We start from the raw sequence: 23,618 nt of genomic DNA on the forward strand, positions 1-23,618 counted from the left end.
CGCATTAGTGCAGAATTTGGAGGTGGGAGTCAGGGTACAGCTTTTGCTCCCCCAGTTCCAGCTGTGGACCTTGATCAGGGTACTACTATTCTCTCTCTCATTAGCTGTGTGACATGGCTAGCTCTCAGCCAGTGTGTGCCTCAGTTTTCTTGTCTGTGATACTGGTGATACCCTCTATCTGGTAGGGGAGAAACCACTAACCTTATGAGGTCTAAACCCATTTCTCAAAGTTTGGTCCTCTGACCCTGCTTCAGGAGTATTGGGAGTGTGGACGGGATATGCAGACTCCACAGACCCTCCCACTCCCTGTGCTTCAAGTTCTGAGGTGGCCTGGGACCTGCACTTGGAAATAAATACTCTGGTGATGCATGTTCACTGAGGTCTGAGACCATGATCTACAGTTGTGAAGATGGGGTCCTTTTGTCCTGATGAGGGCTATGCTGGAATGAAGTTATGCAAGACGTGGTCACCCGGAAACACCACCTGGGAAGCTTGCTAGAGATTCAAGTTGGATTATCAGGGATATTGAACTCTGCCCTTAACAGCTTCCAAGTGATTGTGGAGCAGTTCATGTGAGGAGCACTGGGTTAGACCTGTGAGTGGAGGACATCCTTCAGCGGGGATAGGTGCTGTGCCCACAGGTGGTAGCTGTCAGGGGATGCCAGTCCCATCTCATTTGCTAACTCGCTTTCCCTCCTTCCCCTAGGATCCCAAGTGATGGTGGTTTACATGGAAGATGAATTGAACGCTGCGCGACTGGCTAGCACGGGGGCGGTGGTCTCTGTGCCTGCAGGTGGGCGGGCGTGAAGCTTAGGATCTCAGAGTTTCAACCCAAGAGGAAGCATGTCTAAAAAAGGCCGGAGCAAGGGCGAGAAGCCCGAGATGGAGACGGATGCAGTACAGATGGCCAATGAGGAGCTGCGGGCCAAACTGACCAACATTCAGATTGAGTTCCAGCAGGAAAAGAGCAAGGTGAGAGGGCTGGGTGGTGACACTCAGAGGATGATATTGCCAGGGACATGTGGGGAGGGCATGTTTGCAGGCTGGAGCAGGATGGGCCCCTCCCCTGGGTCCCTCTCTCTCTGGGCCTCAACTTACCCCTCATCAGAATAATATCAGCAGAGCCACATAGAGTGCCAGATGGGACCTGTCAGGCTGTGTGACTTCTCATGTTTCAGTTTCCCTGCAAGACAGGGTGATGATAGTGCTTCAGTGGGTTGCTGTCAGGACTTAGTACCACGTGAAGAACTTGGAAGGGGCCTGCTCCATACCACGAGCTGTTTTGTGCTCTCAGGGCAGGTCTGAGCCTTGGAGCCACTTAGGACTGTGGCTTGCTGGGTGATGGCAGACTGTGGGAGTACAGCTAGAGCAGAGCCATTATGTGTGGCCTGTACCTCCCACGAGGGAGGGGCCCAGCTTTCCAATCCCACAGACCTGGCTCCACCCTCAGCTTGGCCCCTGCCTGGCCTCACAGTCTTGGGCAAGTGACCTACGGTCTCCAAACCTCTGCATCCTCAGCTTGCACACGGCATGACAATTACTGCCCAGTTCAAGGTTGTCATAAAGATCCCAGGTGTGATAAAAAGCCCTGTCAGTGTCTGTTGCCCAGGCACTGCCCTGGTCATTTTTGTTGGCATGGCTCTGACTTGGGTGATCTGAGGGCAGAGCCAGTCAGGGGCTCTGTGAGCACAGGAAAAGGTGGACAACTGGGCCTGTACCTGGGTGGCTTGAGATGTTGAGGGTCTGGCCTTTGGAAGGTTAAACCAAATCCCTGCCAAAGTCCCTGGAGCACAGGGGGTGGCTGCCTGGGAACTGCAGTTGGTGCCTATGTTAAGAAGCACTGGGGCCCAGGCAGCTGCTAAGTGTAGGGGTGGGGGCCACTCCTGGCCTTGGCCCTGGCTCTATTCCCAGGTCAGGATGGCTGCATAGAGAGCAGAGACTTGGGTCAACTTGGAGAGGGAGCTAGGAAGGCCTGGCTTCGGGAGTGTAGGGATAGATGCAGACCCCCTTACTCCTGGGTGTTCAAGAGATCGGACCTGGTGAAGTAGCCCCTTCCAGCTGTGTTTGCTGGTGGTGCTGACCTGTGCACACCCTGCCAGTCAGGAGGGGTTCACTTGCTAGGATCCTCTAGGGCTGAGAGCTGAGAGTTGAGTGCCCAGGCTGCAGGGGCTGGTTTGTGTGTCCAGAAGCAGCAGCAGCAGCTGTGGGGAAAACTGCACATCCAAGTCTGCTGCCTAACCATGAAGCCATGTAACTGCCCCTGCCTCAGTTTTCCCATCTGTAAAATGGAGGGCTTCTAATGTGTCTGTTTTCCTGGGCCATTTGAGGAAGAGTATGACAATCAATATAAGGCCTGAGGTTGTCCGTCACCTGCTCCCACTTGGCAGCCTGTTTCTAACATCTGGGCCTGCCATGTAGACAGCATCCTGTACCTGAGAGGTGTCATGGCCTCACAGTGACCTGTATGGTCAGGTGTGGCTTCCTGTCTCTGTAGGTGAGAAAGTTAGGGCTCAGAAGGAGAGGTGACATGCTCAGGTATATTGCCTGAGTCTACCTTGCCAGCCAGCAGGGACAAGGTGCCACACTGGGCTGCTTAAATAAACAGGGACTTATGGTGTCACCACAGCAGGCTGGAAGTCTGAGGTCAGGTGTCCTGGGCTCACTCCTCCTGAGACCCTTCTCCTTGGCTGTGCTGTCTTCGTCTTCCTGTGGACCCACATGGTTTTCTTCTGCGTGTTGGTGTCCTTATCTCCTTTTCTTATGAGAACACAAATTGGAGTGGATTAGAGCCCATCCTGATGGCCTCATTTTAATTTGATTACATCTTTAAAGGCTCTGTTTCCAATATAGTCACCTAAAGGTCTGAGTGTCAGGACAGGGTGGGGTCCAATTCAGCCCCTCTTCCAGGTCAGCACAGCTATAGGTGGTGCTGGTAGGTGAAGGCCAGACCTGTGGGAGTCCCCTGTCACCAGGCTGCCCCTCTCCCTCTGGGACACGAGGAAATTCTCACATGAACGCATCTTGCCTGCTCAAGTTCTCCATCCAGCCCCCTTGTGGCCTCCTCTGTAGGACTTTACCCATCCGGTCAGTTGGAGAATATCTGTTCAGAAAGAATTTGGCAATGTGCTCTCTCTGGCTGTTTCCAAAAGCATAACTGTAATTTTACAATTACATTTAAGTGTTATTTTTGTATGATCTAATAATAACTCAGTTTTACATTTATAGTGTCATTATTTTAACAAAGGACCCATTAAACACTGCAGGGCAAGGGAGTGTGGTAACTGTATCTGTTCATCTTTGGCCTTGCCTGCATGCTGTGTGCCTGGGCTGGGTGACATGCCTTTGGCAGTGACTGCGGAACAGCCCGTGCCCTCAGTTAGGGTGGTGCAGGATTCCGGGGAGCCAGTGGCAGCACAGCACCGGCACGCTGCATCAGAGTTCTTAGGAAACCTGCGGAGTGAAAGGGCCTGTGGAGGCTTCACAGTGGCCATTTTGGAGGCAGAAGCGAAAGGTGTTCACACAGTTCCGAGTGTCCAGCAACACCCGCGAGCCTTCTGAGTGCCAGTCGAGGACCAGGCCAGTGGGGCAGTGTTCCTGACCTAGAGAGGCCCACCGTCTGGGGTGATGTGAAGAGAGGGTCAGTGTGCCAGGCCACAGCCCCTCACCAGCTGGGCATTTCTTCATTCTTGCCGTGACCAGCACACTTTGGTCTGGATTTGTGCTGGGCCAGGCACTTATCTGAAGTGAGAAGAAGTGAGTTGGACCTCAGCCTGTCCTCAAAGGCTGCTGACTTCTGTGGTGGTGGGGGAGAGGCTTGGTATTTGGGTGTATCCTGAGTAGTGATGGAGTAGATTGTGTGGGGCACTGGAGCCCAGGGAGGTGCTGACCCTGGGACTGAGGAAGCCTTCCTGCCCTGCTGAGTTTGGAGGGAAGGTGAGGGGAGGTCCCCAGATGAGGGGCCAGCTTGCAGGGAACTAGGGCACATCTGGGGTGGGAGCCCACAACTCCTGTTGCTGTTGTGGAGGCTGTAAGGGAGGCTGTTGTTATTTGTGACCTCTACCAGTGGTTCAGACTTCCACTTTTTCCTTAGCTCAGTCCTGAACCAGTTATCAAGTACCGGCTGTGTACCTATCTTTGTCTGAGAAGCAGCAATTCAGTGACTCCGGGTCCTCTCCTGGGGCTTGCGCAGGGAACAAACACCAGGAGATTCTTATACTTTTAACTGAGTAGTGGGACGTACCCAGAAGAAATAGCAGCAGGAGCAGGGGTGGACAGCAGTGGGTTCTGGAGTGGCCTGTTGGAAGGTGTCGTCAGCAAAGGGTTCAGGGGAGATGCCACTAAATGTGGTGGGTGGGCTGGAAGAACAGACAGAGGCATGCCAAAGGCATATATCAAGGAGTCCAGGCTGTAGCAGGCAGTGGTGTGGCCGGAGCCGGATGATTATGGCCAAGGGTAGGAGATGGATCAGAAGAGCACAAGGCTCAGTCCTGTGGGCCTTGGGAGGACTTAGGCTTGAGTTTTAAGTACTATGGACCTCCTGATGATTTCTTTCTTTTTCTTTTTTTTCTTTTTTTTTTTTGCTTATTTTATTTTACATTTTTCTTGTGTGTTTAGTCATTTTAGTGTGTCAGTCTGGACTCATGGATACGTGGGCTGCATTCTGGATATAAACCAACAGCCTCTTTGTTCTGTGGCTCAGGCTGTCCCAGCTTTGGCTGTGGTGCCTGTGTGCCTGTGATACCCCCATCATTGTGGAGGTTTTGTGTTGATTTTGTTTGTGTTTTTAGCTCTTATTTTATGGTGTTCATCTTGCATACTTCCTGCCCCCATCCTGGAATCTGCCATTTCTCCCGGAGCCCTGGCTCCAATTATGAGAGAATGGTGTTAGACACCAGGATCTGGGCACTGGTGTGCTTGCAGCCATGGGAGTGCCCCTCTTCTAGACCCTCTCAGCCAAGAGCTAGGAGAGGTGTGCTATGTGTACGTACACGTTATCTGTAAATGCTTCTGCATGTGGCACCTGTGACTGCATGAACTTAAACCTGAGTTCTTGCTGATGTCCCAACACTAGCTCACGGCCATATGCATCATTCCAGCCCCTTCTTTCTTGTCTGAAGCCCCCTACTCCCAACAGTGAGAAGCCAGCTTCCCCCATTCTCCATCCACTCTCTTAGTTGTTCTGCATACATACACATCGTAGTTCCAGAAGAATGAGCCTGCACCCTGTGTGATCTGGAAGGCCTGCAGTAATGAAGGTGTGTGACTCCATCCTACTCTGTGCACAGGTGTGGCGGGGTAGCCTGGGAGGGTTTCTGCCTGGGCAGGAGCAGGAGGTGCCAGCTGAGCTGAGCCAGATATTGCAGGTGCAGAGGGCAGGATGGAGTCACACATCCTCATTACTGCAGGCCTTCCAGATCACACCCTCTCTACCTGAGACTCACCCCAGGGCTTGCTCACACCTGACGTGCAAACCCTGGAGCACAATGACAATGCTCATGTATCCCTCAGTGACTCTCCACGTCCCTCCTTTCAGCATCCTCTGAGGCAGCTGCTGATGTTGCTCTTCACAGACAGGAAGCCAAGGTTGTGGGAGGTTGTGTAGTCATGGTTCTTCAGAGACTAGAACACACACACACACATGTTCTGATACTCTAAATAAAGAAGCATATGCATGTATACACAGGTAGACACATAATATTCAGAATGAGAGAGATGTTTTTAAAGCATTGTCTTTTGCAGTGGGGGCTGGCAAATCTGAAGTGTGTAGGCAGGCTAGCAGGCTAGAATCTCCAACAGGGCTGATGTTGCAGTCCAGGGAGTCTGAAACTGTCTGGAGGCAGAATTCCTTTTTTCAGAGGAATCATCAGTCTTTTCTCCCAAGATGTTTAACTGATTGGATGTGGCCCATCTGCAGTTGAAGGGCCATTTGCTTTACTCAGAGCCTACTAGTGTAAATGTTAATCTCATCTAAAAATACCTTCATAACATCATCTAGGGTGATAATTGACCAAATGACTGTTGGTGCTATGGCCCAGTCAGGTTGACACAGAAAGTTGACCATCACAGAGGTTAAGTAATCTGCTCAGGGAAATAGCTCATCATAGTAGATCCAGATCTAAAGGGGTATTATTCTTCTGACCCCAGAGCACTGTCAACACTATTCAGGGAGGTGAGGACCATGTATGTGGTCTTCTAGAAAGAAAAATGCCAGAAGCATTTTGTCCATGACCGGGGAAATATTTAATGTCTTGGTCCCTGCACTGAGTCCATCAGGAGGACTGGTTCCAGTGCTCACATGAGGGGATCAGGGAGCCACTGGTTGCCTTGTGTGTTTGATGGAAGGAGACGTGGGTCTTGGGTTTGCCTGGGGGGTTTCATGTGCTTCTTTTCCTGCTGTTATAAGAAAGGGTTTATTGATACCCAGATGACATTGTCAAACTCACTTATAATTAACTTTACCACGGGGTGCTATAGACCAGGTGTGGTGTGGGGGAAATGCTGCCATTTTCTGTGGAGCAGCCCATTCATCAGAGGCAGCTGGTTGCAGTGGCCCAAGCCTGCCCTTACCTGGAATGGAGTTTTAATAAAGGGTTCTGTGGAATCAGAGTATTTAAATGAAGAGCACCAAATGAGGGTTTTCTTAACACTCCCTGGGCACATTTTACAAATAGGGTTTCAAATGGCTGATTTGAGGGTTAGATTCAGAAGGGGCTTGTAGCCAGCAATTCAGGAGTCCAGGCCCCTGAGGCAAGGGTGCCCTGGAGAGGCCCCCAGCCAGAGCGCACCTCCCTAGGAGCCTGGCCTCCCCCTTCCCTCTCTGCCACCCCTGCCCTCTCTTCTTTGGGTCAGAGTCTCTCACAGGGGGCCATGGAATGGTTTTCTGGTTTGGAATCTGCTCAGCCTGGTGAGAGCTGGTGTGTCCTTCCTCATGAATTCCAGGATGAAGGGTTTCCATGCTTGGCCCTCCTTTCCAACATCCTCAGGTGGTTTTCCCCCTCCAAGGAAAATCTCAAAAATCACCTAGTAGGACAGATCCTGGTGGGGCTGGGGGGGGGGGTCAACACGGTTGAGTGGTCCAGGGGGCATTGGAGGTGGGCACTTGGGAGGGTCTCAGGGGCGTGGGAAACTGGCCAGGGCACCACCGGCTTCCCTGCCTGTGTCCCTGCCGACTCTCATGTTCTGGCTGCAGGTGGGCAAGCTGCGCGAGCGGCTGCAGGAGGCCAAGCTGGAGCGCGAGCAGGAGCAGCGGCGGCACACTGCTTACATCTCGGAGCTCAAGGCCAAGCTGCACGAGGAGAAGACCAAGGAGCTGCAGGCGCTGCGCGAGGTGCTCATCCGGCAGCACGAGCAGGAGGCGGCCCGCACGGCCAAGATCAAGGAGGGCGAGCTGCAGAGGCTGCAGGCCACGCTGAACGTGCTGCGTGACGGCGCGGCTGACAAGGTCAAGACCGCGCTGCTGGCTGAGGCTCGTGAGGAGGCGCGCAGAGCCTTCGACGGTGAGCGTCAGCGGCTGCAGCAGGAGATCCTGGAGCTCAAGGCGGCGCGCAAGCAGGCGGAGGAAGCGCTCAGCAACTGCATGCAGGCCGACAAGACCAAGGCGGCAGACCTGCGCGCTGCCTACCAGGCACACCAGGAGGAGGTGCACCGCATCAAGCGCGAGTGCGAGCGTGACATCCGCAGGCTGGTACGTCGCCCTGCACCCCCACTCTCACTCACAGCTTCCTGAGGGGTTTGGAGGACCCACAGCACTCTTTGTTTAAGGGTCTGGGGTTGCAGCCAAGTCCCCACCAACCCAGGCTAGTAAGGAGGCTTTGGGGTGCAGGTCTCCTCATTGGGTGTGGTCCTTGGATGGTCATCAAACCCCCGGAGCTGGTGTCCTCATCTGGAGGTTAAGGCTTACAGATAGGGTAGGGCTATGGTAAGAAAGTGTTGTCGCGGATGTGTATGAAGGCACAAGCCTTCTTCTAATTTACTTTAATTAACTATCAGCTGGCCAAACCTCCGGTTGCCCAGGTGAGTCTGCCTGCCAGCTAGCTGTTGCAATAGCTGGGGAAAAACCTGTTGCAAATAATCAGATTTTTAAAGAAATCAGGGAAACTGTGAAGCTATGAGGTCTAGAAGAAAGAGCCTTTCTGGGGTGAACTGAAAGTCCCTGCAGCCTTCCTCAGGGCAATCTGTCTGGGGGAGGAGGAGGGTCTTGTCTCAAGCAGAAATCCTGCTGGGGACTGAGATGACTAGGACTTTTTCCACCTCTCAGGGTTAACTTTACCACCGGGTGCTTTCTTCATGAAAGTGGAAACCAGACCAGGCCAGTTTGCTCCATAGAATATTCTCTTGAGTTCTGAGGTGATGTGAGAATCCAGTGAGCCAAGAGGTAGTAGATAAGCTTTGTTGACATGGGAGACAGAGCATGGTGAGGGAGGGGCCCTGAGGCAGGCATGGCCAGCCTACCCTGCAACACACTTGACTGACCCTGTGGGGTACAAGAGGCTGAAGAGCTAAGTAAGTGGGGTTCTCCAACTGGACAAAGGACAGTGTTTACAAGGTTGCATCTTCAGGAAGATTCAGGGTAGGTGGAGCATCAGAGGAGGGGACCCACGCACCATGCAGACCCTGACCAAGATAGAGCCACTCAGACTGTGTTGAGGCCAGAGACTTCAGGGCAAAAGGGATCCTATCGATCCTCAAAGACAGCGCCTCTCTCTGTTTTGGCAAGGTCTTCATGCTTTCTTCCTGGGCCAGGATATTGCCCATTTCTTCTCACCTCCTTGGCATGAATGTGCTGACTCCCTTTTCTTGGTGAACTTGAGGGTCCATTTGTTCTGGAGACCTTGAGCAGAGCCACACACCTTAGATCGTGTCCTATACAAAACTGAGGCCCTCCGCTTGCTTATGTTCTTGGTCACCTTATGACCTGTTGAGACCATGGCTATGAGGTGGTGTGGAGCCACAGCTGCTGCTCTTCAAAGGTTGCTAGGCAGGGACAGTTCTTAGTCATTAAGGGTCAATTAAGAAAACTTCATAAAGTATAAAAGAAAAACGTGTCAAACCTAAAAGGCAAAATGGACAAATCCACAGTTTAGCTGGAGATTAACAGATTTCTGTCAGCAAGCCATGGAACATGCAGATGAGAAAATGAATGATGATGTGTGGGATTTAAGTAGCAAACTGACATAAAACCACATTGCAACCAACTGTTGAGCACGGTTTTTTTCAAGGGAACATGGTCCACTTTAATCAAAATGGTCTGCATTTCAAAATTTGTAAGTTGCCTTTAAATCAGCCCAGAGAGGAAAACACATTTTAGATAAAAAAAGAAGAAATCCTGGAAACCAAACATCTAAGCTTCTATCTTAAGAAGAAATTGAAAGAACAGCCAATAAAACTCCCAGAAAGCATGATGAAGGAAATCAGAGAGCAAGAATCACTGCAACAAAATCAATAAAGGCTTAAAATTTGTAAGTTAATTAAAATTTATAAATTGATAAACCCATAGCAATACTGGCGAAAGGAAGACGTGACCATAATTTGCCAGTATAAAAAAGGTGAAGATGAACACCACAGCTCTTGCAGACCCTGAAACACCATGAGAGTACACCAAGATCTCGCTGCGGACGGATGGCACATCTGCAAGCAGGCACAACTTCCCCAAGACCCAGGACAGGGCAGGCAGAGCACCTGAGTAGTCTTAGACCTGTTAAGGAAATTAAGTCACTAATTTACAGTCTGTTCATCCACAGAAAGCCCAGACCCAGGTGGCCTCACAGGCAAAATTGTCCAAGTATTTAAGGAAGAAATAAAATGAATTCTATAGGATGTAGTCTTCCTGAAAATAGACAGTAACAGACTCCACCTCTCTTACAAAGCCAGCATGATTTCAAAACTAACGACAACGGGGGGTGGAGGTGCATGCCTGTAATTCTAGCAGCTCGAGAGGCCAAGACAGAAGAATCGCAAGTTCAAAGCCAGCTTCAGCAATGGCAAGGTACTGAGCAATGAGTGAGACCCTGTTTCTAAGTAAAATATAAATTAGGACTAGGAATGTGGGCCCAGTGGTTGAGTGCCCTGAGTTCAATCCCTGGTACCCCTCCACCACAAAAAGATCCAATGAGAGTACAAGAAATGAAAACATCTTGGGTTAGCTCTTACAAACATGTAATAATAATAATAATAAGATGTCAACAAATTAAGTCTAACAATATTAGAAAGGCTAGTAAATCATGATCAAGTTGAGTTTATTCTGGGAATACAAAAATTGGCTTAATATTCTAAAATCAATGAATATAATTCACTAAGTAATATAATCAAGGATGGAAAGACCCATATAAATTAAGTCACTAATTTATAAGTAGGCACTTTAATAGGCTAGAAAAAGCATTTTACAAAATTCGGCTTCATGGTATAAACTCTTAGCAGATCAGGAGTAGAATGGAGTTTCTCTATCCTAATGAATTGTTCTACTGAAAACTTACTAATAACCTACATAATTATGAAATATTTAACATTTTCCACCCATAGTCAAGGCCAAAACAGAATGACCATTATCATCAATGTTCTGTTCAACATCGTACCAGCTAGGATGTCAAATGCAAAAACCATAAAATAAATAAAAGTTTTAAAGATTGAAAAAAGGGAAAACTCATCATTTGAGTTTTTGATGCTTTGTGCTATAGAAAACCCAGGAGACCTGCCTTGGTCTATTCCTGCTGGTATAACAAAATACCAGAGTCTGGGTAATTAATGAATGAAAATCACATATTTCTCACAGTTCTAGAGGTTGAGAAGTCCCGGATCAAGATATCAGCAGGTCCTGTGTCTGAAGAGGGTCCAGCAGCCCTGCTCCCAAGATGATGCCTTGAATGCTGTGTCCTCACACAGCAGAAGGGACTGCAGGGCAAAAGGGGCAGGCAGCTCCCTCACACCTCTTGTGTGAAGTCATCAGTCTCATCACTTCCTGAAAGCCCCTCCTCTCAGGACCATCATGTTGGCAGTGACATGTCCACATTGTCATGGTGGGACACATTGAGATCATCATAGGAAAATACAGACTGCTAGTATTAATAAGTGAATTCATCAAAGTCTGCAGATATAAGGACAATACACCAAAATAAATTTTGTTTCTATATACCAGCAGTGAACAAGTGGAAAATTAAAAAGTAGCATTTAAAATAGAGCACCAAAAAATTAAATACCTAGGAATTAATCTATTGAGAATTATATCAGATTTCTATCCTGAAAATATAACATTGCTGAGAAAAAGGAGACATAAATAAATGGAGATACTATTTTTATTTATTAGAATACTTAATGTAGATATCAGTTCTCCCCAGTTGATTTGTAGGTTCAATTCAGTGGGTTCCAAAATCCCAGCAGAGTTTTTTTGGTAGACATTGACAACACATTCTCAATGATATAACAACCGAAAGGACCTGGAATCACAGTCTTGAAGAGGAAAAAATTTGAGGTCTCATAAGACCTACAGCAAAGCTTACTCCAAAGTTGTAGCAATCAACACAGGCAGAAAGAATGGACAGGCCAAAGGAACAGAAGGATCCAGACACAGACCTACTCATTAGTGGTCACTTGATGTAGGAGTTCAGTAGGGAAAGGATGATCTGCCAGTAAACAGTGTTGAAACAGGATGATCTGTAAGGAAAGAATAAAAGAATATTGATGCCCATGTCATTCATCCTCAAAGATTTGTCTATTCAAAGTGGCCATAGACAAAAATGAAGACACAAGAAGCAGCCAGGAGACTATTTTCATGGTCTGGGTGGTGAACACTTCTTAAGCAGGGTGGAGGTGCACTGAGCGCCTGAGTCCACTACTCACAGTATTGTCCATTATTCAGAAAACAGTGCACCTTGGACACTAAAGAATTTCTGTGCATCAGAGGACACTGGTAAGAGGCAAGGCAAACTAAAGACTGGGAGAAGATATTTTTCAAGATGTATACCATAAAAAATTTTTGTTTAGATTATAACATCAACTATAAAACAATATGAAAAATAACTTGGTTGAAAATTAGGCAAAAAGCTTGAAAAGTGCTTCAAAAAGATATTTAACTCATTGAACGTCAGGGAAACACAAAAAGTAAGTATCATTTTTATGCCCACTAGATTGACTATAGTACTTTTTAAAAAACCAGGTCACAGGGGCTGGGGATGTGGCTCAAGTAGTAGTGCGCTTGCCTGGCATGATGAAGCACTGGGTTCGATCCTCAGCACCAGATAAAAATAAAATAAAGATATTGTGTCCACCTAAAGCTAAAAAATAAAAAAATTTAAAAAAACCCAGGTCACAGCAGATATTGACTAGCATGGGGATCAGTGGGAACCCTCATATGGTTACATGGAGTAGCCCATGTAATCAGTGGCAGTTTTTTAAACATAAATTCAGTTACCAACTCAGTAGGTCCACTCCTAGGTGTCTGTCCAAGAGAAATGAAAACAAATGCCTGTTGAAAGACCTGTATGTAAGTGTTCCGAGCAGCATTATTCCTAAAAGTCAAACAATGGAAACAAGCCAATGTCCATCAATTGCTGAATTGATAAGATATGGTGTATGTGCATATAGAATGCTTCTCAGCAATAAAAAGGGGTGAAATATTAGTACATGCTACACAGTGGAAGAACCTCAGAAGCATTATGGTAACTAAACAAGAGAGGCTGGACCTCCAAGGCCATGAGGAGCCTGGCCTATTTATATGAAATGTCCAGAACAGTCATGTTTGCAGACATACATTGGTGGTGGACCAGGGTTTGAAATGTGTATGAAGGATCTTACTGGAGTCATGGGAACATCCTAAAACAGATTCTAATGATGGTTATACAATTGGCAAACTTATTAAAAGTGGGTTTGTGAGAGGATTTTGTGATATATAAATTATACCTAAAATGTTTAAAATAACAGAAATCTGGAAAATTTAAATCACATAGATGAAGGTTTAATTGCAGATTCTGTATTTGTATTAAAAAAGTCACCCATATTTATGAGAGAAAAAAAGCACATGAGACAACTCTCTGCAGCTACCAGGGGGCTAAATTAAAAAGGTTGATGGGACCAAACAAGAAGGGTATTGTGTTAGCAGATTTCTTCACAGTGACAAAATACCCTTGATAAATAAACTTGAAGGGAGGAACGTTTCAGCCCATGGTCATTCGGTGCTGCTGCTCTGGGCCTGTGGTGTCACAGTACATCATCATGGTAGGACATGTGGTAGAGGAGGCCTGTTCACCTCATGGTGGCCAGGAGGCAGGTGTGTGGGGGGAGGCAGGGTCCAATATCCCCTGAGGACATACTCTAGCCTCCTGACTTCCTCCCATTAGGCCCTGCCTCCTGAAGGTTCCACCATCTCCAAACAGGTACCACAGGCTGGTGGCCAGGCCTTCAGCACATGGCTTCAGGAACATTCTAGATTCAATCCATAGCAGATGTACAGTCATTAGAACTCTCATATCATTTCTCATATATTAAAGTGATGAACAGAAAAAGTCCATATACAGCCACAACAGTGTTCAAAAAATAAGAGTGAAATAAGTACATTTTCAAATTGAAAATCACCAAATATATTAAAGGAAGTTCACAGGGCAAAGAACAGTGCCAAATAGAAATTTGGTTCTATAAGAGAGGAATGAAGAGTTTTGGAAATGAGTAAATGAGGTAGTACATGGCTACCTATTTTTCTTAATTTCTTTCAAATACAAGTGACTGTCAAAAGCAGAATAATAACAATGTACTTTGGAGTTTATAGCATAAGCGGAAGTAGAATGTATAAAATAATAGCACACGGGACAGAATGGGTCTTGGCGGTAGTTGCAAACATAAATGGGCTAAACGGGTTCAATAATGTGGATGTGTTCTGCAGCTATACATATACATCCACGTGTCTGATTGGATACAAAGTCACACTTCAACTCTAGAGACCCACTACCCTGAAGTACAAGGGTTGACAGTTTGCTGTGTGAACAGTGAGCATAGTAGTAGGGTGAATGCCATGTGGTCCGTCTCTGAAATGCTGGGCAGCAATGTGAAGGAAGGACTTTCTGACACATAGAGAATGAATGAATCTCCTGGACATAATCTAGAAAAAAAATCAGCCTTAAAAACCACCACTTTATGATTCTGATTTAGTCAGATTTTTCACTGCTGGGACCAAAATTTCAAACAAGAACAATTTTAGAGGAGAAAAAGTTTATTTGTGTCTCCCATTTTCAGAAGTTTCAGTCCACAGATAGATGATTCTCTTGCTCTGGGCCTCAGGTGAGGCAGAACATCATGGTGGAAGGGCATGGAGGAGGAAAGTGGCTCCAGTCAGGAAAACCAGGAAGCAGAAAGACTTTTCTCACCAAGGATAAAATATATACCCCAAAGGCCTGCCTCAGTGACCCCCCCTCTCCAGCCACACCCTGCCTCCCTGCAGTCACCACCGTGGTTATACAACTTGATCATACACCTACAAATCCACTCTTAATAAGTTTGCCAAGTTGTGTAGCCAGTTGTATAACCAGTTAATCCCTATCAGGGGATTAATGCACTGATTAGGCTAAAACTTTCATCACTCCAATCATTTCACCCCTAAACTTTCTTTCACTGTCTCACACATGAGCTTTTGGGGGACACCTCATATCTAAACCATAACAGATTTCATTTATGTGGTCAAACCAGCCCCAGTGCTGGAAACAAGGGTGTGTGGATTAGCTGGGGATGGGTGGACATGGAAGGCAGGGGCTTTCTGGGGTGTGAGGAACATTCTATATTTTGTGTGTTCAGATACAGGCGGTTCTAATTGGCATGGTACCATGTGAAATGGGACTCACGCATATCAGTACTATGCCCTCATTTTGCTTGTTCCTGTGGTGACTACATCGGATCTGTCACTGCAGAGCCGTGCGGTGTGAGGACTTAGTTCTGCTTTGCACACCTCTCCATCACAGGAGTGCTATGGAAAGTGAGGGCTACCTGTACGCGCAGAAATTGTTCTAAACTTGATCTGTATGTACTCCTTCCTGCATTTATTTATAAGTCAACTGAAAATAAGATATTAAAAGAAAAATGAATTACCAACATCATTAGGATTCTTGAGGGCCTAGTACAAGCACCCTATTTGTTATATTCTGTGCTGATTCTCAACCAGTTGAAGAATAAGACAAGTGTCAGCAGAGGGAGATGCAAATGGTCACCTTTATTACTGACAGAGAAGGCTAGAAAATGCCATTTTCTGAAAGGAGCCAGAATGGCCTTCTGACTTCTAGCCATGATGGCAGCTTATTTGATAGAGCCTCTGAATCTCGAAGCAGACACAGTTCCCTGAGTCCTGCCCCCTGCTGGTCCAGGAGAAGCAGGAGGACAAGGACATGAGGCCCCCATGTGCAGGCCCTGGATGGCTGAGCACCAGTAACTGAGCCTGTTGGGGAGAAAGGGTTGGGATGGGAAGGCCAGGAGAAGGCAGGGAGACCCTGGGCTCCTTGTGGACCCCAGGGGTGGTGCAGAGGCGCTTCCCTAACAAGCAGCATGGACAGACTGTCCTCGCCCTGTCCTTCAATCGAATGGAGCCAGTAAGGGAAGCAAATCTGAGAATTGATTGACTCAGGAAACTGAGAGCGGTGTCTGGCTATGGCACTGCTGCATGGAGGCCTAGAGGAGGCTCAGGCCTGGTCTTTCTCCACTCTCAACTCTGCTTTCCTCTGAGTTGACATCACTGCCAGACTATGGGAATGAGATGGCTGAGGGGCAGGACCTTTGCTAGCTCAAAACCTGTGGTGTTGGTTTTCAGGCAGAGCCTGCTAGGGGTGCTGAGTGGTGCTGGACTATGCCAGCTGACCCCACAGAGTGTGTGGAAGAGGCCCCCTACGTGAGGCTCCCGAGCTGAGTGTGGGGACGGCCCGCAGGAGGCCCAGGGCAGCAAGCACCAAGCGTCCACAGGCACTGGCAGGGCAAGCTGTAGTCACAGCCTCCGCTCCTAGCACTTGGGCCACGATGGTCCAGTCCTGATTCTGCTTTTCTGTCCTGCCAGTGCAAGGAGCTATAAAGGTCATTGCATTTTAGTTATTTTCTCTGGCTCCAGACAGCTCTACAGCTCCTAAAAATATTAAAAAAAAATTCACCTTCTTGCTCTCACAACTTGATCAAAGGAACGTTGCTTCCCTCCAACTTCCCAGGTGCGGTCTAGCCTGGCTTTGTCTGTGCAAACTTGACTGACCCAACACCATTTGCCCAGTGATGAAAATGAGCACCCCGTGTGTTTGTTGTGGCCAGTGGGCGGTGATGTGTGCAGCCCCACATCCTTCTGGGATTTTGTGAGGTGAAGCACTCATGGCCCCATTTCATAGGCTAGAGTCTGAGGAGGACTTTGTACTTTCTCAGGCCACTGGTCATCTTTAGAACTCGTTTGTAGATGGTACTGTTTTAAGGGCAATGTTGAGTGAGCTCTGAGAAGAGCCTTGGGGTTGTAGTGACAAAGGTTTGCAGGAGTTCCTGTCCCAGTCCCTCCCTCAGAGAAGGCAGAGGCCCACAGGGTTAGGAAAACAAGGCAGGCAGGTGGAAACTTTCTAAAAACATGACCGTTCACTCCTCAGTGTCTGAAAAGTTTGCCAAGTTTATTAGAAAACAACTGATTTCATCATTAGTTGCACATTAGGACTACCTGGCTCCCAGAGAGGAGGAGCAGTGCCTGTTAGATGAGGTCAGCTTGCAGTGGTGAGGGGAGCAAGGCAGGGGGCGCTCTCCCCTCTGTGGAAGAGCAGCAGGAGGGTTCCGAAGAAGAGAAGGTGGAGGTGGGCCTTGTGCAGGTTGCGGGCTGCCTGGGGCCTTCGCACGGGCGCCTCCCTGTGGTCTGATCAGAGTGCCCTTCCCTCAGACTTGGCATGGCTGGCCCTTTCTTACTGAGAAGTCCCCATACCAGTGTCTTCTCTGCAAGGAGACCTGCCCAAGCACCTAGGGACCCCTCTGTTGGGAGGCCTGCCCAGTTGCCCATCTTCCCAGCCAGCCTCCGAGCTGCTCCAGCACCTCTCATCTGAAATGTTTATCTCTCCCTCTTAATTAGTTTCTCTGACGATCTGAGTTCCATGAGGGCAGAGGCTGGTCCGTCTTGTCCCCCTGAGACCTCAGAGCCTGTGCAGTGTGGCGCGCTGGCTTCTGGTTAGGGTCCAGTAGGAGGCGTGTTCCTGCCCCGGATGCTCTCATTCCACATCCAGGACTCCACTGAGGGGGCGTAGAGAGATGACACAGTGCAGAATGCGCCCCCATGGCCTCTGCTTCTTGCGTCAGCAGTGGCATTTGTGACAATCATTGGGACATGGAGGATGAAGTGAGGATGTCAAAAGTGAGGAAGACGCACAGTTGTGTTCTCAGAACTGTCTTTCAGAGAAGCCAGCTGAAGGGAAGCGGGTGGGAAGCAGGGCAGAGATGGCCTGTAGGCTGCTGCTGGTGGGTGTTTCCATCACCCATCCAGAGTCAAGGGCCTCAGTGTGGGGTGAAGATCAGGAGGCCTGGGGCTGCCCAGGCCATGAGGGCAGCAGAAGGGAGGAGGGTGGAACTCCCACTGGGGTGGTGGGACCCTGGAGCCCTGGGCATAAGTTGAACACACAAGGAGTGGTGCAGAAAGTCTGTCCTGGTGTGATTATCTAAACTCCCCTCTTGTTTGCTGTGTAATCCCAGGGAAGTTGCTTATCATCTCAGAGCCTCTGATGCCTTATCTATAAAATGGGGGCAATCACATATCTGTTGTAGAGTTATGAGAATTAAATGAGCTAAAGCATCTAGCAGCAAGTTTCTGTAGTAGGAGACATGAAAAATATCTTCTTTCATCACAGGGACAGTGCGTATGTAAAAGAAAGAAAATGGGGATGAACTGCATGTGTTTACACAAGTGACGCCAGGACTGAATCTCCAGTGTACCCAGGAATCAGTGCCGAGAAGCTATTTCCATTTTAGAGCCAGGCAGTGTCCCCAGTTCAGGTGTCTCCCAGCACACGTGGCTCTTGTGGCTTCGCCATGGTCTGTGTGGACGGAGCAGCAGGCGCTGTGTGTTCACCTGTTGTCCTGTGTGCGTCTACTCAGCCTCACTGCTCAGGCAGGGCTGTTGCCATGACAGCACGTTGGGAAGGCGGCTTCCTGTCACCCCTCCTTGCAGACAGGCGAGGCTCTGACTTCCCCTGCACACTGCATGCCTCTTAGGAAGGGCACTCCTGACCACAGGGGGCAGTGATGCCCTGGCGCTGGTCACTCCTCAGACCAGCTGGGAGCACTGGGGCTGCTTTTAGGTGGGATGCCCTCAGGTGATCAGGGGCTTGCTGGGTGGAGGATTTTCCCCTCTCATTTACAGGGTCTGGAGATCTGCAGGCAAGGGGCTCTCTAGGGCTCCAGAGAGTTGTGAGGGACACATGTATTTCCCAGGGTCCCTTTTTGAAGAAGTCCTGGGATGTGGCACTGATCCTCATGGTCCTTCATCCCCATGGAGTGCCAGCCGTCCTCCTTGTTTCAGGTTGGTGGTAGGAGGAGAGATGAAGAAGGGTGTTGGGTCTTCCTTTGAGGACACTTTCACTTTAGAGGTCACACATACTTTAACCTCTTGTCCAGGACTTCCTCTTTCAGCTATACCTGGCCACAGGGGATGGGACAGTGGCCTTTTCTAAGTGCCCTCAGCTCCTGGAGAGTCTGGCATGGTGCTCTGTTAGTTTCCTAAGGCTTCTGTGACATTACCACAGACGTGCTGGTTTATAATGACAGAGGCTCCAGGTCCAGCACCCAGGTGTCAGCAGGGCCATGCTCCCTCCAACGGCTCTAGACAGGCTCCTCCCTGTCTCTGCCAGCTTCTGCTGGCGACTGGCCATGCATGGTGCTCCTTGGAGTGTCCGTGCATCTCTCCAGTCGATCTTCTTGTGGCCTTCTCCCATGAGAGCCCCATCTGGTCCTCTCCTTGTGCAGACACCAGTCACTGCACAGTCTTATCTTAATGTATGTCTTCATTCCATCTGCAAATACCCTATTCCAAATGAAGCCATGTCCTGACTCTCTAGGTAGGCATGCTCACCTCACTACAGGTGCCAGGGAGGACAGTGAGAAGGATGTTGGGGTGGTGGCCTCTTCTCCAGTCTTTGATCCCATGAAGGGGAGTTCTTCACAGGATAACTTTCAATGATGGCTCATTGGAAGCTGGCCAAACTGTGGTTTCCACTGAGATGCACGTCCTGGTAGGTCCAGCTGCCCAGAGTGACTGGATCCTGTTCTTGCAAGGAGAGGAGAAGGGAGGGTTGGAGAGGCCACCTGAATTTGAGTCACAGTCTGCTGACAGCTTGGGCCTGGGCACATTCACCTTTCTGGCCTGAGTTCTGTGTGTGCAGCGGGGTAAACGATGTCTGTTTCCAGGGTCTTGAAGGCTGTGCGGATTCCTCTCTGAAGTACAGTGAAGCCCTTCACTCACACTCACCTATGAGAGAGAAGTGGCCGCAAGTTTGTCATTCTTTCCTATTCTCTGGCCCTTAGGGCTCTTTTGGTTCCAGAGGACAGAAATTCTACTTCAAACCATCTTCATCCTTGAGAGAATCTTGCTTTCACCACTGTGAAGTTGTAGGATTGGCTTCAACTGTAGCTCCAGGGCATGAGTGCCCACACCCCAGATGCAGGTATTTGGGGATCTGCTGTCTCATGCTGTGCCACCTTCAGGCCAGGCAGGGGCTCTTATGTTGTGCTGGGGAGAGACCACTGCTCTTAAGCTTAGTTCTTATCTCTTAAGAACTTGCAGGAGGGTATAGAAATGTATTCTCCAGGACGTTGTCTCTGATTGGGTCAGGTATCCATCCCAAACCAATGACTGTCAGCGGCGGGCCATGTGGGTGGCCAGAGCCAATCATAGACTACCCTGGGAACTTGGAGTGTTCCAGCCTCACCCCACCCATTTCCTAACCCACCCATGGGCTGAGACTAGGATTGTCAAAGAAGGGTGCAAGGACAGGAAGGAATGTCCAGCACGGTGAGAAGAGGGCTCAGGAGCCAGTGGTCTAGCACTTGCACAGCCCCTGAGGGCAGGGGCAGCACTGATGGGAGCGCACAGCCTGAGAGGCAGGTGTAGGGTCCAGGCATTGTGAGACTGCCTGCTGTCTTCGAGTGGCTTGGCCAGTCTCTGAAGCTCTCTCTCGGATTCCGGCAGGGGAAATACAACAGTCTAGAACATGTCAGCTGCAGAGTGTCTTCTGCATTGTCCATCTGTTCTCCAAGGCCATCTCCACTGGTTGAGAATGTTTCCTAGAAACCTTTTCCATCATGGTTGGGGTGCCTCTGCTGTCACCACCTGGATGATGGCAAGTTGGGGCTCTTCTAGGCTGGGAATTTGGGGTCCTGTAGATGCCCTGATTGCAGTGGTGCTGCATTTTGAGGGAAGTCAGCATGAGATGGTGGTGGGTTGCACACCTGGGCCCCAGGCAAAGCCATGTGCAGCTGGGACGTGGATACTGAGGGGCAGACTGGAGTCCTGCCTGGATAGCCTGTTAGCTGGGTCACCCCCACTGCCACTACTGTGAGTTTCCCCCACTTTATTTTTTTTCTCTTGGCACTAATCACTCAGATCTACTACTGCATTTACTTATTATGTTTTCTCTTTCCTACTGCAGAATAGAAGCCCCAGGGTAGGGCAGCAGGTCTGTTTGCTCACTGAAACCTCCCATCACCCACAGAAAACGCTTGGCTGGGTATTTCTTGAATTAAGGGAAATACTTGTGAATGGTTTATATCAGTAGACTCCTTCCACCTAAATTCTGTTTGCTCCCGGCTTGGCATCACATCCATAGCATCTTTGGGGGTTGTCTTAGCAGGGAGGCAGTGCCCTCCCACTCAGGAATTGGATGTAGCCAAAGCAGGTGGGTGCTGATGGTCCGTGACCAGGGTAGCAGTGAGCACACTCCGCGCTGCTCAAGGAGAAACTGCATCAACGCCGGCTGCTGAGCCCTGGAGAGATCTGCGCAGGGCAGGTGGAGAGCAGCCTGAAGTCTTCCAAAGAAAGGTCTCTGGTGTTGGCAGGCCTGCAGCTCGTGGCTGTATGACCTCCCAGCCTGGGACCTGGGGCACCACTTCTCTCCTGTTATGATCTCAAGTGTGTTCTATCAGTTTTCATTGGCTTGCTTTGTAAATTAGACTGTCTTATGTGATGTAGGAGCTGAGAAAGGTCAATGAGTCAATGTCAGGTCAGCATTGATGGCATGCTCATAGTCTAATATGCTTGTGGAGTCCTTTCCATGGTTGACCCAACAGTTTGACCTTTCCTGGGCATGTGCTTGACACCGTCCTCGCTGAGCTATGCGCGTTCTTTCAGAGATTTACCCATCTAAACAGAGCTGATTGCTAAATGCTGTGACAACAAGTAATCATCCAGCTCAGGCCATTGTGATCTTGGTCAATTAATGAAACTCCAATTGTCCCTTTTAATGCCTGTCTTAGTTTCCTGGGACCACTGAAACAAATCATCTTAAACCAGATGGCTTTTTACAACTTGTGTATCCTCTGATAGTTCTGGAGTCATAGAAGTCCAAGTCCTGGCAGGACTACACACCCTCGAAGGCCTGAGAGTATGCTCCTGGAGGGCCAAGCAGGGAGGCCAAGCCACCAAGAGGTTCTATGATATTGGGGCTCTGGGGCAAGTCAGGACTGGGTGTCCATTTAAGTGTCAGCTGCATATGGGAGGAGTTGATGACATGGGTGAGGACGTGGCTGTCCACAAGAGGGACACAGGGAGAAGAGGCCCATCATGCAGGATCTGTAGGCATCAGGGGCAGCCAGAGCAAGTCGTGTCTGTGAGGAGGCTCAAAACTGAGGAGCCCCAGTGGAAGAGGTGAGGGAAGGAGAAGTTCATGAGGCAGGTAGAGGGCCACCTTGTAAGGCACTGCTCAAGTTGAGGCTAGGAGGATGAAACTCGTCCAGTGGGCAGAGGGCCTGGAGTGCCTTGGCCACCCTGGCCAGAGCTATTTTGGTGGTGGGGTGGGGGCTGAAGTGGCTGGTGAGTGAGTGGGAGATCTGGGGTCGAGTGGAGCAGCGGCCGTGCAGAGCAGCTCACTGTAGAGAGAGGTTGGGTTGGGTGTGCTGCTGGGCAGAGTTTACGTGTTCTATTAAGTGAAGTGGGGGGGACTTGGGCATAGCTGAGCTCCAGCAGCAAGTGCCAGGGTGACTGTATAGGTCCTTGGACTCAGAGATCTGTCCACTCTGTCCTCAGGGGAATAAAGGGGAGCTGGACTCAGGCCATAGACTTGGGCCACTGTGGTCCTGAGAGTTCCCAGTTCAGTCAAGCCTGTCCGCAGCTCTGGTTTGACCTCCCTAGGCCTCAAGCCCTGGCAAGGAGCAGGTTCCCTGGTCATGAGCCCCCTCCATGCCTAGCTGCCCTCGCTTCCTTTTCCAGATGGATGAGATCAAAGGCAAAGACCGGGTGATTCTGGCCCTGGAGAAGGAGCTGGGTGTGCAAGCCGGCCAGGCCCAGAGGCTGCTTCTGCAGAAGGAGGCTTTGGATGAGCAGCTGGTTCAGGTCAAAGAGGCTGAGCGCCATCACAGCAGTCCAAAGAGGGAGCTCCCACCTGGCATTGGGGACATGGCGGAACTCATGGGGGGCCAGGTAAGGCGCAGCTCCCGCAACAAGCCTTTGCACTTCAGGGCTGACCAACACCACCCCTTCCTCCCTGCCCGTCATCTGTTGGCTAGCCTGCCTTCTCCGGCCTTTCCCACCCTCCCATGCTCCCACCTTCCTTCCATGCATCTTCTGCCCATCCGTGTACCCTTTCCTCCCCACATAGCCCATCCCATGTGCCAGGCCAGCGCTGGGCGCTGAGAAGGGCCAGGTAAAGACTGGCTGCCTTGGCCGAATGTGATCTCAGGACTCCGTTGCAGAGAAAAACATGAAGACCTCAAAGGGTCCACTGTGGGGCCAGGAAGGGACCCAAGAAGGCAGGGAGTGGCAAAGTCAGAGTCCTACGAGTCAGTGAAAGTGACAACTGCAAGGGCATTGAGGGCACTGGCCGGGCCCTGACGGAGGGGCCCCGAGCATGCCAGCCTGTGGTCATTCACACCCACCTCTGCTAGGAGCGCTGTGTTTCAGCACCGCAGAGGCTGGCGCTTCAGCCTCTGCCCTGGAGGACTGGGCAGGTGGCATGGGCAGGCCTTTGTGAGAGAGGCAGGGAGGCAGAGCTTTGAGAGGTCCCTGGGGCCACTGAGGGTGGAAGTCTCCATCCTCTGGAGGGGACGTCTTCCCCAGGGGTGTGGCAGGGTGTGGGGCATCACCAACCTGTTCCCCGCCCCACAGCTGTCCTAAGGACCTCTGCTGCTGTGTGCTCTGGGGAGCCCTTCTGTCCATAGAGGCCTCCTCATACTACGCTTGTCTCTTTGCTTTTTTAGGATCAACATATGGATGAGCGAGACGTGAGGCGATTTCAACTAAAAATTGCTGAACTGAATTCCGTCATACGGAAGCTGGAGGACAGAAACGCCCTGTTGGCAGATGAGCGGAGTGAACTGGTAATCTGCTGCACAGGGACAGGGAGCGCCCCGCAAGCAAGGGCCCTAGCCGCGACACCTGCCTGAGACACGGGATCAATGCAGAGCTCCTGGTTGTCTTTACTTTCCTTCTCGTTTTTTTTTTTTTT

General features: G+C 49.8%; 1 protein-coding gene across 1 annotated transcript in view; it reads left to right on the forward strand.

Annotated features, from left to right (window-relative positions):
- Positions 1-23,618, forward strand: part of JAKMIP1 (janus kinase and microtubule interacting protein 1) — a 128,962-nt gene that overhangs the window by 55,550 nt on the left and 49,794 nt on the right. The window contains exons 2-5 of the mRNA XM_081303255.1: positions 707-972; positions 7,190-7,684; positions 22,385-22,594; positions 23,371-23,490. Coding sequence (XP_081159381.1) covers positions 844-972; positions 7,190-7,684; positions 22,385-22,594; positions 23,371-23,490 — 954 coding nt within the window. The 5' untranslated portion in view covers positions 707-843. The remainder of the gene's footprint in view (positions 1-706; positions 973-7,189; positions 7,685-22,384; positions 22,595-23,370; positions 23,491-23,618) is intronic.

Source organism: Spermophilus citellus (assembly GCF_964194105.1).
Source record: "Spermophilus citellus genome assembly, chromosome: 8".
Taxonomy (NCBI): Eukaryota; Metazoa; Chordata; class Mammalia; order Rodentia; family Sciuridae; genus Spermophilus; species Spermophilus citellus.